General features: G+C 36.6%; 1 protein-coding gene across 1 annotated transcript; it reads left to right on the top strand.

Moving 5' to 3' along the window:
* Nucleotides 1-363: 363 nt before the first annotated feature.
* Nucleotides 364-26,194, top strand: LOC113232384 (methionine--tRNA ligase, mitochondrial). Its single transcript, XM_026467082.1, has 10 exons — nt 364-586; nt 669-767; nt 1,638-1,819; nt 16,623-16,742; nt 17,303-17,411; nt 18,694-18,812; nt 19,515-19,666; nt 20,986-21,191; nt 24,301-24,492; nt 24,803-26,194. Exons 1-10 carry the CDS (start codon nt 502-504, stop codon nt 25,201-25,203), a joined length of 1,665 nt encoding a protein of 554 aa, XP_026322867.1. The 5' UTR covers nt 364-501; the 3' UTR covers nt 25,204-26,194.
* The last annotated feature ends 15 nt before the right edge of the window (nt 26,195-26,209 follow it).

Below are 26,209 nucleotides of genomic sequence, written 5' to 3'. Positions count from 1 at the left end.
TGGTTTTAGATTATACAGCCAAATTGCTACATGATGATTCGTAAATTTACGTAGACCGAAACGTTGATATTAAGCGACATACTTTAAAACGTGTCATACAGAGCAGAAAACTATCAACCATGTTGTGCTTTCACATTTGGACGGATTTATCGAAATGACGTCTTATTGACATAATTTGCTTACGTTCCAGTAAGTTTGAAACGTTGGAGTAATTTATCTTCTATCTCTCATATTCTTTGAATGTTAGGTTATATGTTTATCTCTGTCTACTATACATAAACAACTACAAAAACACTTCCTCAAACAACATGAAGTGACTTTTGTAGTGGAATTTTGTTACGAAATAAATGGAAAAGAAGCATCAGCGCTCGTAATTTCAGTTATTTGCTACGTATCAGTCGCAGGAGATAAGCGGCGACATCGACTGAAAATATTTACCTATGTAGCTTACATAAAACTTGAAATAATAATCGTCACTATTCGGAGTTTTTTTCCAAAAAAATGAGGCTAACTCTGCGTTTGCTATCATCTGTAGTGCAAAGGAGGCCTTTTTACGTGACTACGCCAATATTTTACGTAAATGCCGGTGAGTACAATAACTGTTATCAGTCATATAAATTTTGACTTTAGTGAAAAGCAATTAAAACCTATTTTGATTATTTGTTTAGCGCCTCATCTTGGCCATCTGTATTCTGCGGTGGTCGCCGATACAATCCAAAGATTTGAGAAGCTAGTTGACCCAGATTGTGAAGTTATTTTTAGCACAGGTAAATAAACATTTACTTTTTCATTTTCTGTCATTTAACCACTAATCACCTCCTATTTTGATGTCTTTAAATCTGAAGAAATGAACAACCATATAAAATTATTTTTCTAAGAGCCATTTGCACAGTTCTTTTTTAAAACTGATCAAAGGAAGTGATTTAATACAAAGTGATTTCATGACTGGAAAAGTTGATAGTCCAATTTCTACCAAAAGGTGTGTAATATAATATAAAGTATAGTATAACATTATCGTAAACAAAGCCTGGTTTCTAGATAGAATCCCCTCAATATATTATTTATTCATTAATTATCTAGAAATCTTATCTATTTAATATTTGCACATCTCCTATTGCATATACATGTTGTAAAAATAAATTAATTTAAGCCAAAAGCTGGCAAAATTTATTCGTTTACATTGTGTTCAGTTTAATGCATGTGTGTTGCTACAGAGGTCGGTTGGTATATTCTGAATTTTGTTATAAGGATGGGTTGAGAACAAAACTTGCTACAAAACAATAACAAAAAGACATCTATTATACCCATTGTTCACCGTTACTAAACAAATTACGGATTCTGCCATTTTGAAGCCTCTTTTGTACTCAAATAAAAATTGATTGATAGGTAGGTATATTTTTAGAAATGTACATAACGCGAAAATAACTCCTTTATCATGTATATCACGTAAATAGTTTAATTTTATCTTTATATTGTCGCTGTAATCTTTGTCTAAAATTGGTACTCACTCTTGTTTTTGGGTGTAAAATTTTAAAAAAGTTTGTCAATGTCAAGGGTATTAATAAGTGTGGAAAATAAAGCAGTCTGTAATGGAAAATGCTATGGATATGTAAATTAAAGAACAAATTGTATTTTAGGGACAGACGAGCATGGAACCAAGATCCAGCAAGCTGCAGCCAATGCCGTCCTGTCACCGGCAGAGTACTGCTCCAAGATATCTGCAGAATATAGAGATCTCTTTAAAGATTATGATGTGGAGTACACGGATTACATCAGAACCACTGAGGACAGGCACAAAAGAGCTGTTAGACATTTTTGGGTGAGATCATCTATAATCATCATGTTTTTCAGATTTTTGGTACAGCAGTGAAAACTAATCTTGATTGTATTCAAACTGAACAAAAGAAACTGATTAAGGTACTTTTTAATTATGATTACTTAACATCAACAAATAAAATATACAAAGTTACTAAGTTATTGAATATTAGGCAAATATACAAATATCAAACTTGCGCGTTAATTCATAAAATATTATAATAAAAGTAGACATACTGTGATAACTTTTAGCTAAACAATTGCCAAAATTAAGACCATGACTTTACATAGAACTTAAGATAGGCCCTGCATGTACAAATTACGGAAAATTATGTTTGTTATAGTCATCACCAAATAAGAGGCCAAATTTGACACTTGTCATCGTGACGCGAATAGGGATGTGGGCTAATCATATCGGTAATTGCATTTCGATTACGATTTTCACGAGAAATCCATTAAAAATTTATGTAATATGAGAGTTTGTGGTTGTTTAGATTATTTTTCGGTTCAATGTTGTTCAGGGGGTCCAAAAAGGCCAAATCTTGCAATTCTGTTAAAAGCAATTTATTTGAAGAATTCCTTGCAATTCTGTAGCAATTCCTCTTATTTTCGTAAAATTGTCCCGCAAATTCTGATGAATTGTATCCAATTCTTTTAATTTTGATTTTATAATATCCATAAATGGTTTATTACAAGAATTAGTGTAGATAAGTTTGTTAATCGATAAAAACTACATAAAAAGATTGAATTACCAAGAAACAAAGGACTTCATAAATTTTCAATTACTTGGCTGGCAATAAGTAAGAAGTTGTCAATGTCAACAACAAACAATTATAATTTGAGGTGGTATTTATCCTCCTTAAAAAAAAGGAAAAACAAACTAGCTATGAGTACGGGGCTCTTTTAAATTTGATAAATTATAAATTTATTTGCAATAGGTGTGGTTAGAGATGTAATGTACATAATTATTTAAAATACACCTATTTTAATACATTTTCGTTTTAATATTTAATAAGTCAATATTTTTTCCGAGAAATCTAAGTAACTCGGTGAAATTCGGCGATTAATTGCTTACAACACTATTATTAAAAAGAAATAGCTTGAGGACTTAACTGTTTTCAGGACGTTTCGGAGTAACTCAAAATTGCATTGGAATTCCTGCGAAAACAGTACTTCAAATATATTTTGTCATATTATATAATGTTTCAATAAAATTTATGTATTTTTTTAAACGCATAATGCTCACTCATATGCTAATAATTGTTTGTTTATTATTTCGTTGATCGCATTCAAAGTTACATACTATCGCCTTCTTTAGCTGTCAAATTTGGCCTCTTATTTGGTGACGACTATAAATTAAGGTGGCACTGTTTATAACAAATTACCAAAAGACATAAGAGAATCAAAAACAATAACGACTTTTAAATGATTGCTTAAAACATACTTGTTGAAAACTTCCTAAATTAAAAATATTAAAAAAATTATAATTAAATTGTAATAAATAGTTATACTCCTATATGAGGTCTTGCTTTCTGATGAAGAGCAATACCTCTCGTGGGAGTAGTGACAGATAAAGTAGGATAATTATTTATATGTATACGTACATTACGAGGCCGACATAAACGCCCAAACGTTCCTCTTAAAGCTAAATTTAAAAAAAAAGATAAAATATGTTATCTTTAGAAATACATACCAAAGTCTCGTTCTAATTAAACTACTTGCATGTCGCTTCTAGCTTTGCCTATTCTATCTCTCTTTGTTAATTTAGTATATATACCACCATTATTAAGTGACAGGACGAACAAGTCGTGCGCCTGATGGTAAGCTACACGCCTGTCCATGACAGTTGCAATGCTACTCAGAGCTTTAAATCGCATAGATCTGAGGTGCACCGCTGCACTCGTCACCCTGAGACATAAGTTGAAAAGTCCCATGTGCCTGTAATTTCACCAGTACCCTTACCTTTCAAAACCGGAAGTGCTTTACGTTACAAATACAAAGGAAATGAGCACAGACATATATCTAGATAGACGCCGCAAGTACAGCAATTACTTTGAAAACCAAGCGTGCCACATTTTTTGTACCCACTATGACGTCACAAGAAAAATTTAGCGATGGAAACCTCCTTCCGCTCGCCTAAATCGATTGATTGAACGGAATACGCATAAACACGGAATGCCATTCAATTAATCGATTCTAAATATAATAATTGATGACCTCTTGGATTATGTTGCTTTGTTCATGGTTTGTATTTTATTTCTACGGCGAGTGCTGATGGTTCGGTGTTGTTTTAGCTATAGTTTGTACTTTGATTGTTATATATTATTACTGATAGATATAGTTATTTTATTTAATATTATATTTTATTTTGTGTTAATTAATTTAACATAATAATATGGATGTTACTTTCGAGATAATTGATAGTTTTTACTCGTGCTCCTTATCTCTAAGCCATTTTCTTAGTGCTGATGACAGTAATGATTCCATAGCTTTGACTCTGCATGATCAGTTATCTTCAGCCTTCTGCAATTTCCCCAAAAATTTCAATTTGGTTCATATCAATGCTCAGAGCGTCCCCTCTCACTGTTCTGACCTTCTTGCTTCTGTTATAGATTCTCCTGTTGACGCTTTTCTTATATCAGAAACTTTTCTAGAACCTTCTCTTCTTTCGACTCATTTCAGTCTTCCTGTGTTCAAGCTCGCTCGGAATGACCGGACGGGTAAAAGTGGTGAAGGGGTGACTGTATATCTGCGAGCTGATATTCAATAGTTGTTGTTGATGCTTCTCCTAGTATATATTCAAACTCCGCGGATCACCTATTTTTAAACATTTCCTTGCATCACAAGAAAGTGCTCCTTGCAGTTTTTTATAGCCCCTCCCTTAATATCGACTACTTTCAATCCCCTTGAGTGTCTACTCTCCAACTATTCTCCTTCCTTTGATCACACTATTTTAATGGGTGATTTTAACACGTGTTTGCTAAAAAATGGCACTCGTGCCCATAAATTACTTTCTCTAATTTCTTCTGTCAACTTGCATATTTTACCCTTATCTGCTACTCATCATTTTCCCAACTGTATTCCATCTCTTCTTGATCTTATGATAGTCTCATCCCCTGTGGATTGTGCTTCCCATGGACAATTCTCTTCTGTATTTTCTTATCATGATCTTGTCTTTTTCTCATATAAAATTTATTTTTCCTAAGTGTAAGTCGAAATTTCGTATTCTCCGAAATTTCAAGGCCATTGATTTGGAGGCGCTCAAGAGTGAGGCGGGTAATATTGACTGGACTTCTGTGTTAGACTGCGTAGTTATTAATCAGAAGGTAGCTTTGCTCAATGAAGTTATATTAAGGCTATATGATCGTCATGCGCCTTGAAAACGGGTTTGAAACTGCCCTGTATATCACAAGATATTAAGATCGCCATGGCTCTCAGAGATAAGGCGAAACGACACTGGAAGAGGCTTCCTACAGATGACAACCTAACTCGCTTTAAATATCTGCGTAATCGCTATAGTCGCTTGTGTAGAGATGCTAAGAGACGGCACGTTCACGATAACGTTGAGAAATGCGATTCCACTCAGATCTGGAAATTCCTAAAGTCCATTGGGATTGGTCGTGCCACTGTTTCGGGTAGTGATTCGTCTCTTTCTGATCTTAACGCGCTTAATAGACATTTATCCCTACCCCCGGTTACTTTGGATAAGCATCGTAAAAGCGCTACCCTTCGCATTTTGGCTGACTATACTTTATACTATACCTTTTTCTCCTTTCGGACTGGTACCGAATGTGAGGTGAAAACTCATATTCTCTCTATTTATTCTACTGCTGTTGGCAATGATGATCTCAGTTCCCGTATGATTAGCCTCATACTCCCTGAACTTGTCCCTATCCTTACTCATGATTTTAACTTCTCTTTAGGAGCTAGTTCTTTCCCTTGTCAATGGAAACTCGCCCATGTTATACCTTTACCCAAAACGTCCAACACTACTTGCCTTTTCGAATTCCGTCCCATCTCCATTCTCCCATTTCTACCCAAAGTTTTCGAACACATTGTCAACAAGCAATTAATTCCCCGTTTCAGTCAGGTTTTCGTTCTGGCCATAGCACTGTGACTGCACTGTTCAAGGTAACAGATGATATTCGCCTCGCAATGGACAATGGTCTTTTCACTTTGCTTATACTTCTGGACTTCAGCAGTGCGATCAACTCTTTGATGTATTGGTTGCTTCTCTTCGCTCTTTTAATATTTCTCCTTCGGTTATAGCTTGGTTCCACTTCTACCTTAGAGGCCGCTTGCAGTGTATTCACTTTGATGAGGCTTCTTCTGATTGGTGTCTTAGCTGCGGGCGTTCCTCGGGGTGGTGTTCTTTCCCCTCTCCTCTTCTCTGTTTTCTTTAACTCTGTCACTTATGTGCTGTCTTCAAACTTTCATCTCTATGCTAACTATATGCTGATTTACGAAGCATCGCTCATTGGGCTGAGTCTTTTGGTTTCTTGGTGAATCCCAAAAAGTCGCAGGCTGTGATTGTGGGAAGTGGGCATACATATGCGTGGCATATTGGATCTAGATTCTGTCCCACTGTATACTTCTACTGCAACGAATCTTGGCTCGCTTTTAGATTGTAATTTGGTTTCGTAGCAGCGGCAACTAAGTGAATTTTACTTATTTTGGGCACGCGAAGTACGTACACTTGCGGCGTCTATCTAGATATATGTCTGTGGAAATAAGTGTCTATTATTATTATTAGGGTGGCTTCATTGGGGGCATATGTAGCCCCTCATCACTGCGACCATCAGTTGATCTATTGTGATCACCACCAATTATAGTTCGGAGCCAAGGCCGACAGCATTGAAGAACTGAAGGACTTTCCTGGCTCCGGAAGAGTTAATGTCCTCTGGTTGTGGCATGTGCCTTCACAGTATGGAGCTTTGTACACCCATCAGGGGGTAACATTGGACGAGAAGATGAGCAGGAGTTTCGTCTGCCTCGTGGCAGAATCTACACTCTCTATTCGCTCTCTGCCCAATATTTGACTCGTTTGTTCAAGCCACAGTGTCCTGTTAAGACTCTAGTAAGCCATTCGTGTCCAATGACAGAGCTTCTCTACAGTGTTTGGCACTGTAGGCAGCTATCAGGGTTGTAATGAGTGTCTACCTAGGCCGGTTAGTCTGAGCAGCTACAGAGAACTCTTTCACCAAAACAGTGATGTTAAAAATTGTAGATTTTTACTTATACCATTTCGAAACCGAATGTATTTACTTGCCACTCATTCATTTTGAAACCACAGGTGCAAAGTTACGTAACTTACATAACAGTAGAATAATGAATTTATTATCTTATTTTATTTCATAAAGCCTTTATTAGCATGTTCTTGCTGATACTCATGTTGATAAGATTGTTTTTCTAATAACAGGCAATTAACATTTGTGAAGGTCATTCGGTCGCTGGTAAATATCCTTAACGTCATACATTCTCAACAACATCGTAATATTGTGTAATTGGGATCCCTGCAGCTTGATTTTGATTTCCTCTCCCGATCGGGAACTGCGTCTCTTCCAAGTCGAGGCGCATAATTGCGATTCACAACTGGCCGATCGGAAACTTTTGGCATTTGAAATGGGAACAATAGTTAATTTAACTCACAAATTAGAAAGATATAGTAGGAATCAGGTTCATCTTCTCGCCCGGAAACCCATCTGATTTCGAAACTCGGATGGGCTACCCGATCGGATCGTTTCCTGTTTGAATAAATCAGCCTGCTGGTGACCTATAAGTGCACGTGTGACCTAGTTAAGGTACCTTCTTCTTAGAATCTTTACATTGTAAACTCTATCATTAAAGTGGAAAAGAACGTAGCAAGAGCAACAAGAGCTTAACATACACTAAAAAAAAACAGCCGAATTGAAACCCTCCTCCTTTTTTGAGGGCGGTTAAAAGGAAATTTAAATTTACATTAATAAAGTTGAATAACGGTCTATGTAAAATAATAAAAAAGAAGATAAGGAGCAAAATGTCTATTATACTATGTTACTTTAATATCCTTTGAATAATATTATAGTACGCGCCTTTCTCTTGGCTAGTTCGAATTCGAACCCAGTGCGCATGAATAGAATAGAATGAAATGGTCATTATTTTAAAATCTTCGTGACAACTCTAATTCCCTGGTCTCAAACAAGGGAATTCCCAGTACTACGAGTACCAGAGCAACTGAATTTACTTTGGAGCATTACCCAGAACACCTGCACAAGAACTATTTTAGAAAAGTTGATTATCCATATTGATCCTACCAGGAATCGGCCACGGAGGCAAGCAATTATATTTTGGGTGCTAATAATAGGGGTTAAAGTATGAAATTGCCGATTTGTACTGAAAATCTAAATTGTTTATTTTTTAAATTTTTAACAAATTTATTTAATCAAAATAGTTGCCATTATTATCTATACATTGCTGCCATCTAATGGGAAGGTTATTAATGCCTTTGCGATAGAACTCCGACGATCTAGACTGCACAAACTGTGTGATAGCATTTTGTACTGCCTCCTGGGAAGAAAACTTCTTGTCACGTAGATAATTGTCCAAATCACGAAAAAAATGGTAGTCCGTTGGAGCAAGGTCTGGTGAATACGGAGGATGACGAATGGTTTCTAACTGCAGTTCCTGAAGGGTCAAAATGGTTTCTCGTGCTGTGTGAGGTCTCGCGTTGTCGTGGAGCAATAATGGTGAAGATCGATTCATGAGTCGGGGCTGTTTTACTGCTAGTTTTGTCAACATGGTTCGGAGTTCGGCACAATAGACATCTGCCGTTATTGCTTGACCAGATCGGAGAAAACTATAGTGAATAACACCATGCTGAGACCACCAAACAGTTACCATTACCTTTTTATTGGTAAGTTTTGCTTTAGGACACTGTTGTGGCATTTGACCTGGGGTCAGCCATTGCATTTTTCTTTTCCGGTTATCATAAAGAATCCACTTTTCATCACATGTTACAATTCGATCCAATATTCCTTCATTTCTGTACCGGTTCAACAAGGCAACACAAGTTTCAACACGCGTTTCTTTCTGCAGATCAGTCAAATCATGAGGCACCCATTTTTCGTATTTTTTTATTTTATTGATTTGACGCAAGTGAGTCAATATTGTGGGTAAGGTAACGTTAAACCATGCCGCTAATTCCTGGGTAGTTTGACTAGGATCGGCTTCCACTATCTCTCTTAATTCATCGTTATTCACCTGTGTGGGCGGTCTTCGTCGTGGCTCGTTCTTTAAGTCGAAATTTCCATCACGAAAGCGTTTAAACCAAAATCGCACGGTGCGTTCATTAGTAGACCCCTCTCCAAACGCAGCATTGATATTGCGGGCTGTTTCTGCCGCGTTAGTTCCGCGTCGGAACTCGTATTCAAAAATCACTCGAATTTTCGCAGTATCCATCTTTCTTGTCTAAATTGAATAACAAAAACAATTGAAAGTCGATATTCAAATGTTTCAAATTTAAAAAAAAAAAAATCACAGGAACCATTTGAAAAAAGTTTCATTCGAAAACCTCAAACCATGAAGATTCTATGAAAATTCAAAGAACCTATTGCAATAAAACGGCAATTTCATACTTTAACCCCTAATACATCGTTCTATTGTTGGAAAAAGTGATGATATATCAAGTCGAAATCTTCAAAATATTCGTGAAAGTGTTACTCATTCGATTTATTGTGTGATTGCCTTAGAAATTTAACCAAACAGTTTTGTTTACTTTTTGTTCAATATGGATTGGAACAGACTTTAGTTTCTAGGATATCAAGTTTTGACTAAATTAAAGTTACTTAGGTTTTGTTTGACGAACACAGGCCTTATAAATGTACAATGATGGTAGAGTTACCGCGTTTACGCGCTGCGTCCGATTCGTATCCGTCCCGGATCTGAGAATATACAAATCTAGAAAACTCTTACCTTACTACTTAAACAAAATAGCAAGATATTTATTTATAGTAATTACTAAATGAGTGTCTCCACTTTTAATTTCATTTTGTATATATTTATCGATACTCGGATCGGACACATGTACTTATAATACAGTAGTTGATTCGGTCTGTGAAAATGATCCGAATTGACGGACTTCGGAAGAAGGAATTCGGATTTAGTGCGTAATTCCTCATATAAATAGTACTACGACTATTTCGTTATTTCTCGGATTTTCGTACATGACGTTGTCTTTTGATTTGCTCGAGTGTTACTTATTTGATAGTGATAGTTTCGGACGGAAATCGGACGGAGAACGGAAGCAGGGGGTCTACTCTCGATCTCCGTCCGACATCCGTCCGAAACAATTACTGTCAAATAAGTAATATTCGACAAAATTAAAAGACAAGTATCAAGTATGAAGCTTCATTCGCATCACGCGTCTTTTCATTTGGTCAAGTATTGCTTATTTGGCAGTAATTGTTTCGGACGGATGTCGGACGGAGATCGAGGGACCCCCTGACACAGATCGGACTGTGTGTGTGTGTGAGTGCGCAAACGCTCTTAGTTCAGTGCAAATCGTTGAGCCACCGAGGTCGTAATGCATTGTTTCTTCATTTTAAATTACAATTTTATCTGATAAAAGTTATTTGCGTAGTTCAATTTAGAAATGCATGAACGAGGAACAATTTTCCTCAAGTTAACTGAAAACCGTCAAGTTGAAAGCTAATAGGCCCATTTTGAACTAAATTGAAGATGATAGTTAGACCTGACAATTTATATACTTGTGAGGGTTAAAAAAGGAATTTTAGGGCCGATACACGTGCACAATTATTGCACATGCTGTGTGCTCATTAAATCAGGCCTAGAAAACTTGCGACGGTACTCACAGGAATGCGGATGCGTTCCGAAATATCGGGAAAATAAAAAGAAGTCATACCGTGGTAAGAAACCTGATATTAGTGAATAACCACGAAAGTCTTAAAATTTAAATGCTATTGAATCATAATTGTGTGGAATCTACACTCTTGTTGTCTTTCGATAGATCTTTATCCAACAAATTCTCTTCAATTTTGTAATATTACTTTTCAATTAAAATACTTTTAATGTAACGAGTTCTTAGGTTTTCGCGATTGTTACACATAGGAAATGAAACTATTTTTCCGGATTTAAATCGCGTATATTTGTTTTTTCAAACAAACCGACCTTTCGGGCCCTTTACAGGTCCCATGGTCACGGTTGACTGAGGTGGTACAGTCTTCAACCAGTTTAACCAATTATTAATAGAAATTAGAATAAACTAAAAATAAATAAATTAAACTTAATAAAAAATTCATTCAATAAAATAATTTGTAAAACTTAATGTAGCGTAAATTGGAATGTTTTCTTTGTAAAATTAAAAATAAGGTATTTAATTAATACCTATTGTAACTATAGTGGAAAAAATAGGGTGGTTTGCATTAATATTAGACATAACTGGTTGAAGACTGTACCACCTCAGTCAACCGTGACCATGGGACCTGTAAAGGGCCCGAAACGTCGGTTTGTTTGAAAAAACAAATATACGCGATTTAAATCCGGAAAAATAGTTTCATTTCCTACTTTTAATGTAAGTTTTTAACTTAGAAAATGCTAAGCTTAATATATGCCCCAGAATCTTATTGTAAACACGTATACAGTTCCCCATAAAATAATCGTTTAAGGTAAACAAAATCATGGTACCATGAGTTTGGACTTAGTTCTAAGGTTAATATTATGGATATCTTCTTTCTTAATGAAATTATTTATATTTCTAAGAGTATACAAAATATTAGAGTAAATGTACTGTGATGCCACAGTCATGATACTAGTCTCCTTTAACTTTTCTCTGAGAGAAACCCGGGAACTTAAACGATACACAGAATGAATCGCTCGATTTTGCAACACAAATATGGTTTGTATATCTGTCGCTTTACCCCACATGAGAATCCCATAGGACATTGTACTATGGAAGTAACTAAAGTAAACTGGTCTAGCAGTAGCAATATCGGTAAGCTCACCTATTATCAGCAGAGCTTAATCTGTTGGCTAAGATATCGATTATCGAACCCAGAACTTCCTCATCTAGTCATCATGGTGCTAACCGTTGGGTCAACGAGGTCATTAGACAAAACGGTAGTAACCTCAGAACGGTATATACTAAGAATACACACATACACATTGAGTAAATATAAGTAATAAATGCGATCTTTTGTTGCATCGACTCGATCAGTTCTATCTCTTTCCAACGCGCAGAGAGGCTGTACATGGACTTTAGCAACTTGGCAAAACTACAAAGCGTATAAACGTATAACAAAAAGGTGTAGTCATAATGCAATTTATTCCGATAACGATATGAAACACATTTACATTGTTATTTTACTTCCCATTATTTTATTTATGAAAATTCTAGGTCATACGATTGCGATCAGCTGATATCAATAAGACTTTGCACAACTCTAATCCGAGATCTTTGGCTTACAGTTGATACTCATCCGTATAACAAAGATCTATGCGCAAGACTACATGTTCTCAGGACATAGTACATTTCGTTCGTTCGCGTTCTTCACTGTGGATGTCAGATCGACCGTTGTTCATTTTATATTTCCGAAACGAAATAAGATATATACATTTTTAAAACACCTTCACATAGGCCTTACTTTGAATAACGAAATTATTCTCGTTACGTACTTATTCTCATTTCGCTATATAATCACATCGGACTCTGTTCTTCGGATGAGTTCTCCTTTTAAGCATAGCAATGCCTGTCATAGGAGACTCCGCTCTTCCATAACCATAGCTTCCTAATGTATAAACTTAATTTAAATTGTATTTAAAATATTTAAACATTTCAAAACTAAAATTAATGAGCATTGTTTTTTAACACAGATAGATATAAGGTTTTTACTAAGCTAAAATAACGTACGATATCCATGTAAATAATCTCTTTGTAATGTACATTTTGCATCAAATTTCTCAAATCAAATCAAATTTCTAATAAAGCAATTCTATTTCAAACTTTACCAGGCTTGCGATGTAATGCCACTGCCAAAAACACTGCTTGTCTTTTAACTCTGCTAAATATGACCTTAACCCTGTTTTTAGAGTGGTTACACGCTTTTAGCAGCGAACAGCGACCTTAAAATCGAGTGTGTGTAAAGGTAGACGATTAGCGACTGTATCGCGTTTGCATCGCTGCTAAAAGTGGCCGTGTGTAACCGCTTTTAGAAAAGACCTATGTCTAGCAATGGAATCTAATACTTCACATACACTTTTCAAAGCGTGGTCACAACAATTTGGATGGATAATAATAGAATGCGTATATATACAAACATTAATATAGATAAGAAATGAAACTATTTTTCCGGATTTAAATCGCGTATATTTGTTTTTTCAAACAAACCGACTCCCCACTCCACCACACGACCACACACTCAATGAAGTTTGACAAACCCCAGCAGCTTGATTTTGATTGCCTCCCCCGATCGGAAGCTGCGTCTTTTCCGAGTCGAGGCGCCTAATTACAACAGTAGTTGAACAATATAATAAGAACAATAATCATTAGAAAGATATAGTAGGAATCAGATTCATCTTCTCGCTCAGAAACCCATTTGATCTACTTACTACGTATTTTCTTAGCTTAGCTTTGCATGCAACTACGTGAACTAAACTAAGTTATAGCCCGATAAGAAAATTTTCAAATTGAAATGTGATCCTAGCTCGGATCTTCACGGACTTTATACGACTGTCGTAAGATGAACTTGAGAGAGATAAAACTTACTTAAATATTAAAATGAATAAAATAAGCAAAATAAACATCTACAAAATTGTATAAGGATAAGTAAATATTTATGCAAATGGACGATCGTCTCGCTTACCGTATGACATTGAACAAATTATACGTCACTATATTCGCTTGGTTGGAAAACCTCATTATTGAACCGTGACCATCACCTGTAAAGAGTCCGAAACGTTGGTTTGTTTGAAAAACCAAACAAATATACGCGATTTGTATCAAAAAACTTGATTTAACAGGTAAGCGAATTACATTGCAATAGTCTTTTTTAAAACCATCGGATATAGTGGTGGCAAGTGCTAGTTGTGCAATGCGCAACGGGAAGTGACCGTGCCTACAGCTCCGGTACCTATCTGGAAAATAGGGAGGGTACTGTACGTGCACCCGGGGCGGCTCGCCCGAGGCACTAGCCTCTCAAAGAACCGGATGAAGTCAAGTGACAGAGGTCAGTGACAACCCTGTGCACTGGCTGATCTGGGGTCAGAACCTGAACTTGTAAGGTTCCTGTGCGCACACAGGTTATAGTGCCCTTCTCGTATATCGCCCTTCTCGTATATCGCCCTTCTCAGGGTAGGTAGGGAGGGTCACTATAATCAAAACTAACGTAGAAAGATATGGCGCTTGTCCCGGTGTGAAGTAACGCCTTGCTGCATGTTTGGCCATGGATTCAATGAATCTGCCGAAGTACAAATTGGACGACAGGTACATTCCAAGTAGCTGGAGACAGTCGGCGATCGGTATGGATATATGACGAAAAGTCGGAGTCAGCTCAAAGGGACTCCGTTTTGTGGAGAATAGACACGCTCGCGTTTTGGTAGCGTTAAATTTGACAAGATTGGCATCGCCCCAATCGGAGACTGTCTTGAGGTTTAAATCCAAACGGCTAACCATAGACTCTCGACAAGACTGGATTTCCTCTCCACTGACCCTTGCATTGGTCAAGTACCTATCCACAACTGTGTTGTCATCAGCATACGCAAAGATACCTGGAATTAACATATCATTGATTTGCAGCAGAAAGAGAGTTGCAGACAGTACGGAACCCTGAGGAATCTATCGCCATATGTTCAGAAGGGTAGCCTTTTAAGACCTCTCGAATCGGACGTTCGCTCAAGAAATCCGAGATCCAATTGCAAAGTGGGAAGCCCATAATAGGGAAGCTTAGTTAAAAGGTTTGCGTACCAGACCCTGTCAAAGGCTTTAGGAATATCCAAAGACGCTGCAAGTGCTTCACCTTGCTTTTCTATAGCCTCGCTCCATATGTGACAGGCATACACAAGAAGATCACCAGTAGATCGCCCTCGTCGGAATCCGTACTGGCGATTACTGAGGAGGTCGTTGTCTTCAAGGTACGACAAGAGACGGTTGTTGAGTACACGTTCCCATAGTCTTGCAGAGTATGGAAGTGACTGAGGTAGGTCTATAGTTGACAGAGTCAGCTCTGCTTCCCTTTTTCGGCACAGGTTGCAAGTTTGCAAGCTTCCACGACCTGGGAACTACACCAGTCTCAAGTGAGAGGCGGTACAGGCGTAGGCGTGTAAGAACAGGAGACAACTCAGGCGCACAGTTACGTAGGACTAGTGCTGGAATTCCATCTGGCCCGCTAGCTTTATTCACGTCTAGATTCCGCAGAGTTCTAAGTACCTCTTTTTGGCGTATGCGAATTGGCGCCATAGTGCAGCCAGCTTGAGGTAAGATGAGATCCAGACGCGAACACTTTGCAAAGAGTGAGGCAAGATTTGCCTTGTTTTCTGCAGTATAGGCCTGCGTGCCGTCAGAGGTGGCCTAGATAGGCGACAAAAGCTAGTTGGTGACTTTATATTTAAAGATGTTTTGTTTAAAAAATTAATTTGTCAATTTCTGTGTATGAAATATGGAAGCGTGCGCGTGCGTACGATCGGAGCGCCTGAGCGAACTGATAAAAATTTTGATTACTATAGAAAATACGTTATTTAACCTTTGAAAAATATTTGTATAACGGTTTTGTAAAAACAAACACCGATATACAATTCGTTTTAGGGTCGCGCTCGCGCCGCCGAAACGCCGCCGCCGCCGACACTTTTTTGTCGGCGCGCCGCAGCCGTTTGGTCTATTATCGACGCTCATGTCTAGTTTTGAATGGTAAGGGTGCTAGTGAAATTACAGGCACATGAGACTTATCAAATTATGTCTCTGACTGACAGGCGCAGTGGCAGTGCCTCTCAAATTTTTGCGATTTAAAGTCTGAGTAGCAATGGAACTGTTATGGATAGGCGTGTAGCTTACCATCAGGCGCACGACTAGTTCGTCCCGTCACTTAACATTATAAAAAAAAAGTCTACGATTCGTCAACTTGCGCGGCAGAAATGTCTTAGTTTTTTTTGTAAACCGTTTTCCTGATGAGTTGGATACTTTTGAAATAGGCCGCTAGGCGATTGTGAAAAAACACACGTGTCACATAATACATTTTTTGTAAAATGATGAGTTCTATTTATTATTCTATTGAAATGCAATAGATAGATAAACCGTCCCAGCTGATAACTTCATCGATTCAAATAATATTTCAAACTATATACTTGCGGAAGACCTACATACTGTAATCTTTTGAAGGCAAATTCAAATTCACAATATCTTTTATTTATTTAATCGTTTATTGTACAGACAACAAAAAAATCACACAAATCACATTAATAAAAGGAAACAAAAAAGGTTCTTCTTATTTCTAAAATAATTTCCTTCTGCAGACCTAAATGCATACCGGGCTTACGTGCACAACACATAGGTATCATCTGTTTAAAGGTAAAACCACATAACTGACATTTTCCACAAAAAGTCTTTAATTTATATAGCTATGGTAAGACAATCACTATCTTCCTGCACGTGAAACTCAATAACAAAAAAACTATACACTTAATAGAGTTTTATCTATTCTTACAACTGGTACATAATTTGGAGATTTTTTGTGGAAAATATCACTTATGTGGTTTTACCTTTAACCAGATGATATGTAAGTGTTACAATTAATTTTCATCTATCTATTATTGTATTGTTGCAGAATAAGCTTCTAGAGAAAGACTATATCTATAAATCTCAGTATTCTGGCTGGTACAGTGTTAACGACGAGGCGTTTGTGCCCGAGGCCCATGTCAGGGATGAAGTTAGAAATGGACAAACGGTACGTATTACATAAAGGATACCTCTACTATGCTTGTGTAAGTCAATTTTGTATGACAACAGCGCTCATAGCGGCCAAAAGATGAATTAATTAAGAATTAAAAATCAACTAACCTAACCTAACCTAACGCAAAACAAAAGACGTAGAAGGCCCAGAAGGAGATGACGTGACGAGCTGTGCCCATGTGAGACCTTGGCATGTAGCGACGTTAGGGACTCACCACATTTATTCACATGGAATTCATTAGGCCGGTCAAAGAAAACCTTTATGTCCATGCAATAAGAGCGAAAAGTACAGTGGGCGTTACGCTTCCGCTCGAGTTGCCGAAGTTGTGTGGCACATTATTATTCTTTCAATGTATAGTTTAAAATGTTGAAAGTCATACACTATTTATTTAACTACCTCCGTGGCCGAGAGGTCCCAGTTTCGATTCCCGGGCCGGGAGAAGTATTTGTATGGCCTACATTTATTTCTCTCGTGAGTTTGGGTATAATTTGTGGTTGTCTATGTGTGTGCATAGTTTAAAATTTTGAAAATCATACACTTTTTACTTTTTTCAGGTAAAAGTGTCGGCAGAGTCTGGTCACAAAGTGGAATGGACAGAAGAGACGAACTACATGTTTAGATTAAGCGCCTTCAAAAGCCATTTACAGGAGTGGCTAAAAAACGGTATGTTTTTGATTGACCTAAGTTTATAGAATAAGAATACTCTGTACAAGAAAAATTCCTTCTACCTTACTGGACTCGAACCAGCGACTGGCTTTGCGCACCACTTGTTCGCGCTCTGCACTGTTTTATGCGCTTCTCGTATCTGCACCAGACTGCGATGTTTTTGCAAGTAGATGGGTGGATGTGTGTAGTGTTGTAACATGACATGAAATAAATCACAGCGTTTCTTTTCTTGTTTTTTTTTCACCTCAGAAAAAAAGGTTTTTTAACAACACTAGTTGTGTATGATGAATGTTTGAAGTTTTTGTGAGAGAATGGATGAGCGACTATCATCCGTGATTCACTATTAATATTATGTAGTTATTGAATTTCACAGTGCCTTGCTAATTTACTGGAATACTGTGTAATTTTATGAAATAAAAAAATAAAAAACTGACAAAGATGTCGCTGTATGGATTGCAATATTTTTATTCAAATCATAATGGTTTTACTACCATGAATGATGTTTTTACTCTATTTTTTGTTAAATTTCATCAATTTTTTTTTAAACGCTTGACTAATTTGTCATTTTTATTCATACAAAGATCTTAAAAACACAAAGAAAAGTTCCTTGTACCCGACTGAACTCGAATCAGAATTTATTTTATTTTTATTCAAAACCAAGAGCGTTTACAATATTTTAAATATATAAATAAAGGCTTAAAATAGTACAGCCAATAACTAGTTTTCTAGAATAATATTTAATATGTAATACAAACCACAAATACATCAGCTAGTATTAAATGCCTCTAATCTTCCATAAAAACGTGGTTGGCGTGCGTGCGTGCGTGCGTGCGTGCGTGACAGTGTGAGAGAGAAAGATAACAATAATAAATAAATATTAGACAAAATCACGTACATTGCTCTGATCCCAAAGTAAGTAGCTAAAGCACTTGTGTTATGGAAATCGGAATCAACGTCGTAACCACAAACACCAAGACCCGAGACAATCTAGAAAAGTTAGTTTTCCGCACTCACCCGGCCGAGGATCGAACCCGGGACCTCAGAGATGGCAATACCATGAAACCGGTGTGTAAGCCACTCGACCACAGTGGCCATCAAAGATAATGTGTCTGTGTGTATATAATTATTATAACGTGAAATATGAACGTACTTAAATATAATGTTATTTTTATTTAAATATGTATAGCTTTCAATTTAAATTTAAACCATTACTTCTGTGTACAGAACAAAATCCGAGTTACAAGAAGCAGGCGTTGTGATACTTACCATTTCCTTGCAGATGGTGTAATAACGCCTAACAAGTTCCAGAAGCAACTGCAGGACTTACTGGAGAACGAGACCTACTTCCCTGATATTTCAATCAGTAGACCATCGTCTAGAGTACACTGGGCTATACGGGTATTATATCAATACATTATAAAGGAATCACCACACCTATCCACCTTTTTGTGACCGGCTCAAGCCGAATCGCTTTGATAAGTGTGTTGATTCCCTATTTTTATTTTGTAGTCCTACAAAACTGTATATACAGTTTGACTGCAGGATGAGCCTCAATTGAACAAAAGGTTTTAATTTGACACTTAGTATGGCAAATAAAATAATTACTACTTAACAAAAATTTGTGGATCGATTATCTTTCAACATTTTAAATTTAAATTTTATGGTTTCATGTGTAATAATAACCTCTGGTAAACCGTTTATATGAAAACCCTATTATGTATCCCGAAGTCGATGCCAAACCATGACTTAATAACCCGCCCTAGACAGCATCTTTTCAGCGCCCACTGGGGGGCAGTAGGGACGACTTTGGGAAACTATGTTTTAGAGTGATCCATTTAAAATTTTTTATATTTGTAAGAAAGGAAAATCTGACTAATTATTAAAAGCCATGGAACAAAATTTGTTATTTATGATGTTAGTAATAGAATTCTGCGTTGTTAGTGTCATACAAATAACCCTGTATAAGTAATTTTGACCATTTTGGATAATAAAAAGCAATTAACAACAACAGGTACCACTGCCCCGAATAAAGTGTATCGTCAGCATGCTCCAATGCCAAAACAAATTTTCTATAAAACTTTTCAATTTTATTAATTACAGGTACCCGGGGACGAGGATCAAAGCATATACGTGTGGCTTGACGCTCTCATCAACTACCTGACAGTCATTGGGTACCCTGACAATGACGCCATGCTGAAAAAGGGCAGGCCCTGGCCGGCTGATGTGCAGGTTGTTGGCAAGGATATACTCAAGTTAGTTTATCTGTTCTTTACACGGCACCAACAAAAAGTCACATTTTTTTTCTCGATAATAAAATGACGAAATGCACAAGTCATTATATACAATTAATGGGTCATTCTCAGACTAGTGTTCACTACCTAATTTTCGTGGCATTTTTTATTATTTAAGTATTCGTTTTTTTTATCATGCTATATTATTTAATATTCGAGTACTTAGGCGATAATACTACTTGAGTATTTAAATAATGAAAATTGCTACTGAAATTAAGTAGTAAACATGAGTCTAAGAATGACCGTAATATGTAAAATCAAATATTATACATTTTTATTTCGTTTTAGGACTTTTGTTCTTAATAACATGCCAGTCCTATCATAACTTTATTCCAATTGTCATACAATTTACAATAAAAATGGTTTTTCATATTATTACATTAAAAGTACTAAGTTAAGTAACGTTGATTTACTATGTCACACAACATTTTCGTATATTTTTACAAAGGTTCAGACAGAATTAGTGATAGACTAGAACCAATTTGAACGATTTGCGGGAATCGAAACCGGGACTCCCACCCACCCCAATCAAAACCGTTGGGTCACTGAAGCTGTCAATGTCAAAAAATTAAAAAGCGTTTGTTAATTTTTCTTTGTCTTCGATCTCTGTATAATAACACTAACTAATAAAACTGTATAATAACTATAACAAAATCTACGGAGTAATTTCGCAAAAATAATTTCGATACCTCCTATGAACACTAAGCCATATTTATTTACTAGTATTATGTTCCAGGAATTTTGTGAAAGAAAAATTAAGAAACAAGAAACAAAAGTCGGAAAAAAATAACAGAAAACGAATTTTATGAAAATAAAATAATAAAGAAACAAAAAACAAAACAAAAACAGAACAGAGACCCTTACCATGAACTCTTATTACAGTTCAGTATAGGTTCGTAACGACAAAAAGCGGGATGGCGATATACACTTCATGTAACGCTGTCTCACAACAATTCATTTTAGGTCCGAAACTGAATCGTAATAAGAGGTCATGGTAAGGCCCCAGCAGGTCCAAAAATTAAGATGCCATACGATCGTATTCTAGAACTCTACTCAATGCTCAAGTCAGGATTGCACTGGAAATACGACTCTAATGGCAAGGACTTGAGTATGATTTCTAGTGCTTTGAATCATACTCAAGTCCTGACCTGAGCATTGAGTAGAGTTCTAGAATACGACCCTTAGTGTCATTGGAGACATCGATTTAATATCATCGTAGTAAAATACCATGATATTCAATGGACTATTAATATTATTGACCTTCTTTTTTTCTTCGCAAGGTTCCATGGTATATATTGGCCGGCTTTCCTAATGGCGATCAATTGGCACCCACCTCGCCGCCTCGTCTGCCATTCGCACTGGACAGTGGATGGCAGCAAGATGTCAAAGTCACTGGGCAACGTGGTCTGCCCTAGGGCCACCCCGGTATCACCCAGCGCGCTGCGGTATATGCTATTACGAGAGGCTACCATGCACGATGACGCAAGTACGTACTTATTACATATGACTTACAACAATAGAAGATGTTGGCCTTACAATATTCTTGATATCAGAGGAATCTTAACTGTCTATGCTATCTCATATGGCTTTGGTTGATACCGCATAACTGTCAAAGTGTTGAATCAAATACTTTGAAAAAAATATATGGTAAAATTGAGGATATGCACCATTGACCTACCAACAAATGGACATCGGGTCTAACACAAAAACCACGAAAATAATGTCCGAAGTTAACCTATACAAACGTAGTGACATGTAATGAAATATAAAAAAACTAAAACATTTAATTTAAATTGTACGTCGTTGCAGTACTGCCTAATTTTGCTTGCAACAATTTAAGGGCCCAAAAACACCATATTCAGCTTCTACTGAAAAGTTAACAAAATGCACCATGTTTAGCTTCACTGAAAATTACTTGAACACAAGAGTAATGGAGATGCCTTTATTGTAAATATTAATTAATTTTTATGTATATTATTATGCCGAATTTCGTACAAATTCAAGAAATAATAGAGTGTCGAGCATACAAACAAATACATACAAACAAATATTGCAAATGTGAAAATAAGCGTGTACTACAAGAAATTTACCGATGTTCCAACAAAACGTAAACTCAAATGTCCGTAATTCCGAAAACCCATTTATAATAAAACCGTTACGCTTTCAAGTAATTTTGATGCCTTTCACAAATACAAAATTAACTTTTGTTTTGTAATATTCCTAAAAAAATACATTTGACATTATGAAAATTCGAGCTAATGTTATTTCGGGCAAATGTATTTTCGGACTTCCGATAGGTAATCCCAAACCGTAATACGAGTACAATACTATATTGTTAATTATTGCTAACGTTTAATAAAAAATATTTTAAAAATAAGATTAAAATCAAAGCGACTCTATAGTTTCTTTGTTCTAAATATTTCAATCGCTTGTGGTTCGAACAATTGAAAATGACCAAGAAGTTTATATAAGCTTCTTGAAATAGACATAGTGGGTCTCTTGCCATCTTTTGCGCATGCAATGTGTAGAAAAAGGACAGTTAGCTATTTGATTATTTTGTTTCCTTTTGTAATTTATATTTACGATTCATTTATATAATAAATTAAATATTAAACAACTGTACAAAACAACAATTTTAAATGATAACAATATATTTGTTTAGTTAAAATATGATACAAAATCCTGTTTTCACTCTTCACTGCAGTAATTTTTACAAGTTGTCATTATATAGTACTACATGATTGACAACCGCGCTGTCAGTCGAACAAACAAATATTGTTGCGCGATTGAAGCTCTGTATGCGATTTTAACGCCCTATAGGTGCGGACACTTTTTAGCGGGAACCCGACGTCCATTTGTTAGTACGTCAATGATATTGGAATTGTGTGAAAACACAATTCCTAAAAATTTTCACGTCAGAAAAAAAAATACACAAATTTACCTAGAAATTTTACAAGAAAACAACTTTATTCAACAGGTACTTTATATAAAACCAATGATTTTTTCAATATCATCTGAGCTAAATAGAACACGTATAGTATACGATATACATTTTTCAAATGTCTTTAATATCGTTTGTAAAAAAATAAATTGAGGAATAAGCCAGTTTCCCCGCCGTTCGACCCAAGCAAAATGAACCGTATTAGTACGGGAGCTAAGGTGGACTCTTAAAGTAAAAGTTATCTGTATTTATGAAGTAAAATCAATCCCCTTTGGAGTACATCTGTTTAAATTTTACGATAAACCTTTTTAAGGTTCAGAACTATTTTTCCCGTAAGAAATTTATTTAGAGTTTTGTGTCCTGCAGCTAATGACTAGGATCTTAAATGACCACTTTTTAAAATGACCTATTTTTTAAATTTTCGTTTTTTATAATGACCTATTCTTAAAACTATAAATAATAGTAATAAATAAATAAAAAAAATAAAAAAATAAAGCTCTGTCGTTATAGGAACCAGTATAACGACAGAGCGCGTTTTGCGCGAGAGCGACCTAAACTCGCGCCCTGTCGTGTTGGCCCTACTGTTCTTAAAATATCCATTTTTTATAGCGACCTATTTTTTAAATGTCAATTCTTTATAGTGACCTATTCTTAAAATATCCACTAATAATTACTTAAATCTTTCTAACCACTTTTTATAGTGACCTAAACTTAAAATTACCTATCGAGTTCTTAGGTTTTCGCGATTGTTACACGCAGGAAATAAAACTATTTTTCCGGATTTAAATCGCGTATATTTATTTTTTTCAAATAAACCAACGTTTCGGGCCTTTTACAGGTCCCATGGTCACGGTTGACTGAGATGGTACAGTCATCAACCGGTTATGTCTAATATAAAAATGCAAACCACCTTATTTTTTCACTATAGTTAGAAAAGTTATTAATAAAGTTAAATTTGTTATCGAGTTGTTAGGTTTTCGCGATTGTTACACATAGGAAAGATTTAAATCGCGTATATTTGTTTTTTCAAACAAACCGACGTTTCGGGCCCTTTACAGATCCCATGGTCACAGTTGACTGAGGTGGTACAGTCTTCAACCAGTTATGTCTAATATTGATGCAAACCACCCTATTTTTTCACTACAGTTACAATAATTATTAATTAAATACCTTATTTTTAATTTTACAAAGAAAACATTCCAATTTACGCTATATTAAGTTTTACAAATTATTTTATTGAATGAATTTTTATTAAGTTCAATTTATTATTAATTATTAATAGAAATTAGAATAAACTAAAACATATTAATTAGTACTGCAGTGTTATGTCTGTTTGGGATTTTTCATTAGAAGAAATACTGGATCCCAAACTGGTGGTACGGAGAAACCATCTTCCCTGTTGAAATTAGGATGTTTTTTAATTTCAATGGCCTCTCGCAGCATCCTGGGTAGATAACGAACTTCTTTTGCAAGGACCTGGGGTTTGTCAAACGTTTCTTTTCATTTCCTATGTTAAATTTGTTATTAATTAACAATGGAAATGGGAATAAATTAAAATTACCTCTTAAAAGTTCCCCTTTTGTAAACGTTCCCACTTTAAACGACCACTTCTGAGAATGCCAAGGCCCTAACGTGCCGACTTGTTGCTGACCAGACTACAGCGAGTCCAAAGCCGTCAACATCGCGAACTCGGAACTGGCCGACACGCTGGGCAACCTGGCCAGCCGCTGCTGCGGCGCGGCGCTCAACCCGCGCGGCGAGTTCCCGCCGCTGCACACGCACGAGCTCGCTGCGCTGGAGCAGGACGTGTCCGCGCAGCTCATGGATCACGTCGAGAGACTGCACGGTGGGTAAAATCTATGAAATATGTATGTGTGTGTGTATATGTGTGCGTGCGTGTGTGTCTGCGTGCGTGTGTGTGTGCGTGCGTGCGTGCGTGCGTGCGGGCGTGTGTGTATGTGCATGAGTGTGCGTGTAAGGGTGTGTCTATGTGCCCGTGTGCACTTATGCGCGTGACTGTGTGTGTACCTACTATAACTCATCCGTAACATATATTAGGTGTAAGTTTCTGTCACGTCATAGTTTGTAACAGACCTTCCACTAACATAAATTAATGCTTTCTAATATGGGTTTCTAACGCTTGATGACGTTTTCAGAAGTCTGCTATGGACACTACAGAAACTACCAATTCTACAAAGTAGCGGATGCCGTAATAAGGACCTTGCACCTCGCAAATGTATTCTTTGAATGCCACAAGCCATGGGAACTTCGCAAGAAACTCGATGGCCAAAAAGAACTAGACGTTGTACTGCACATCACTATGGAAACATTGAGAATATGCGGCATCGTATTACAACCAATAATACCAGATTTATCCAATAAACTGCTAAACAAACTGCAAATTCCACTGGATTGCAGAAGTTGGCAACACTGCGAGAAGCCATCTTGGAGAATAGAAGGCGCCATCTATGAAACGAAAAATATACTAAGTGGCAAATTCGTGTTGTTCCAAAGAATTTATGTTGATAAGAAACAGAAAAAGAAAGCTAGTGCATAAAAATTTACTCAAAAGAACCGACGTTACGCAATAATGTTGTCTAAATCAGTGTGTGCTGATTGTGTAGTCTATGGTACGAAGCCACGCGTATCACTACTGCAATACAAGCAATATATAACGTTGCCAACCAGTTGTCTAACCGTGTAACTTAAACCCAATATGAAGTTCATACTGAAATGTCAAAACATATGAGTTAATATAGCGACTTATTTGTCAATCTTCTAGTAGCTGTAAAGGTACCTGGCTAAGTGAGAAAACTGTCATAAATGCTCACAGGTAGCACCACCGCAAAAACGCTGTTTTCGAAAAAACTCAAAGACCACAATCTAACGATCTTTGACATAGAGTTAACCTTAACATATGGATTTTGCGGACAGTTTCTGGTGATTAATTGATGTTTAAGTGCATGCCACCATGCGTTCCTCTGCATTCTCGGTTCGTCGGTAAGAGAATATAGCGTCGGGTAAGACTGGTAGAAGACCTATAGGCCTGTAGGACTTTGGTGTTGCTAATTGCCTGATTGCCGGAGGATAATACGTTTGTTGTCTTCCATTACTTTGGGAGGTGTACCAGCGCTAGGCATTTGTTGTCCAACACTAGGAATATCCTTTTATCGCCTTGGATTGCCGCAGTAAAAATATCGGCAGCTAAACTTTCCGCCCGGACTTTCTTGGGGTTTAGTTGGGGTTAGTGCTTAGACCGTCGTGAACGACGACCCTTCGGACTTTTGCTTTTTACCAATTTTAGGAACTAACGTATGTTATTGAACTTATTTTCCAAAAGCATAGCCAGTTGAAAGGAACTTATTGTCTCTTTTATTTTATTTTTATTGACAATTCTGAGACATTCTCTTCTGAGGTGTGTATCATCCTGCAAGCACGTTGTTACGGCCTTGACTCTTGTTGGGATTGTTTATTATTCTCCTTTTCTTATAGATAACACCTCTTAAACTGCACCAGATTACCATAAACTTAGCGTCTTCTTTCATCTTCCTGTGGCTAGAATG

The sequence above is a fragment of the Hyposmocoma kahamanoa genome, unplaced genomic scaffold (genome assembly GCF_003589595.1).
Source record: "Hyposmocoma kahamanoa isolate Upper Pololo Valley unplaced genomic scaffold, ASM358959v1 76, whole genome shotgun sequence".
NCBI classification, from domain to species: domain Eukaryota; kingdom Metazoa; phylum Arthropoda; class Insecta; order Lepidoptera; family Cosmopterigidae; genus Hyposmocoma; species Hyposmocoma kahamanoa.
Note: the sequence above shows the minus strand (reverse complement) of the source record. Positions and strands in the feature narration are given on the sequence as shown.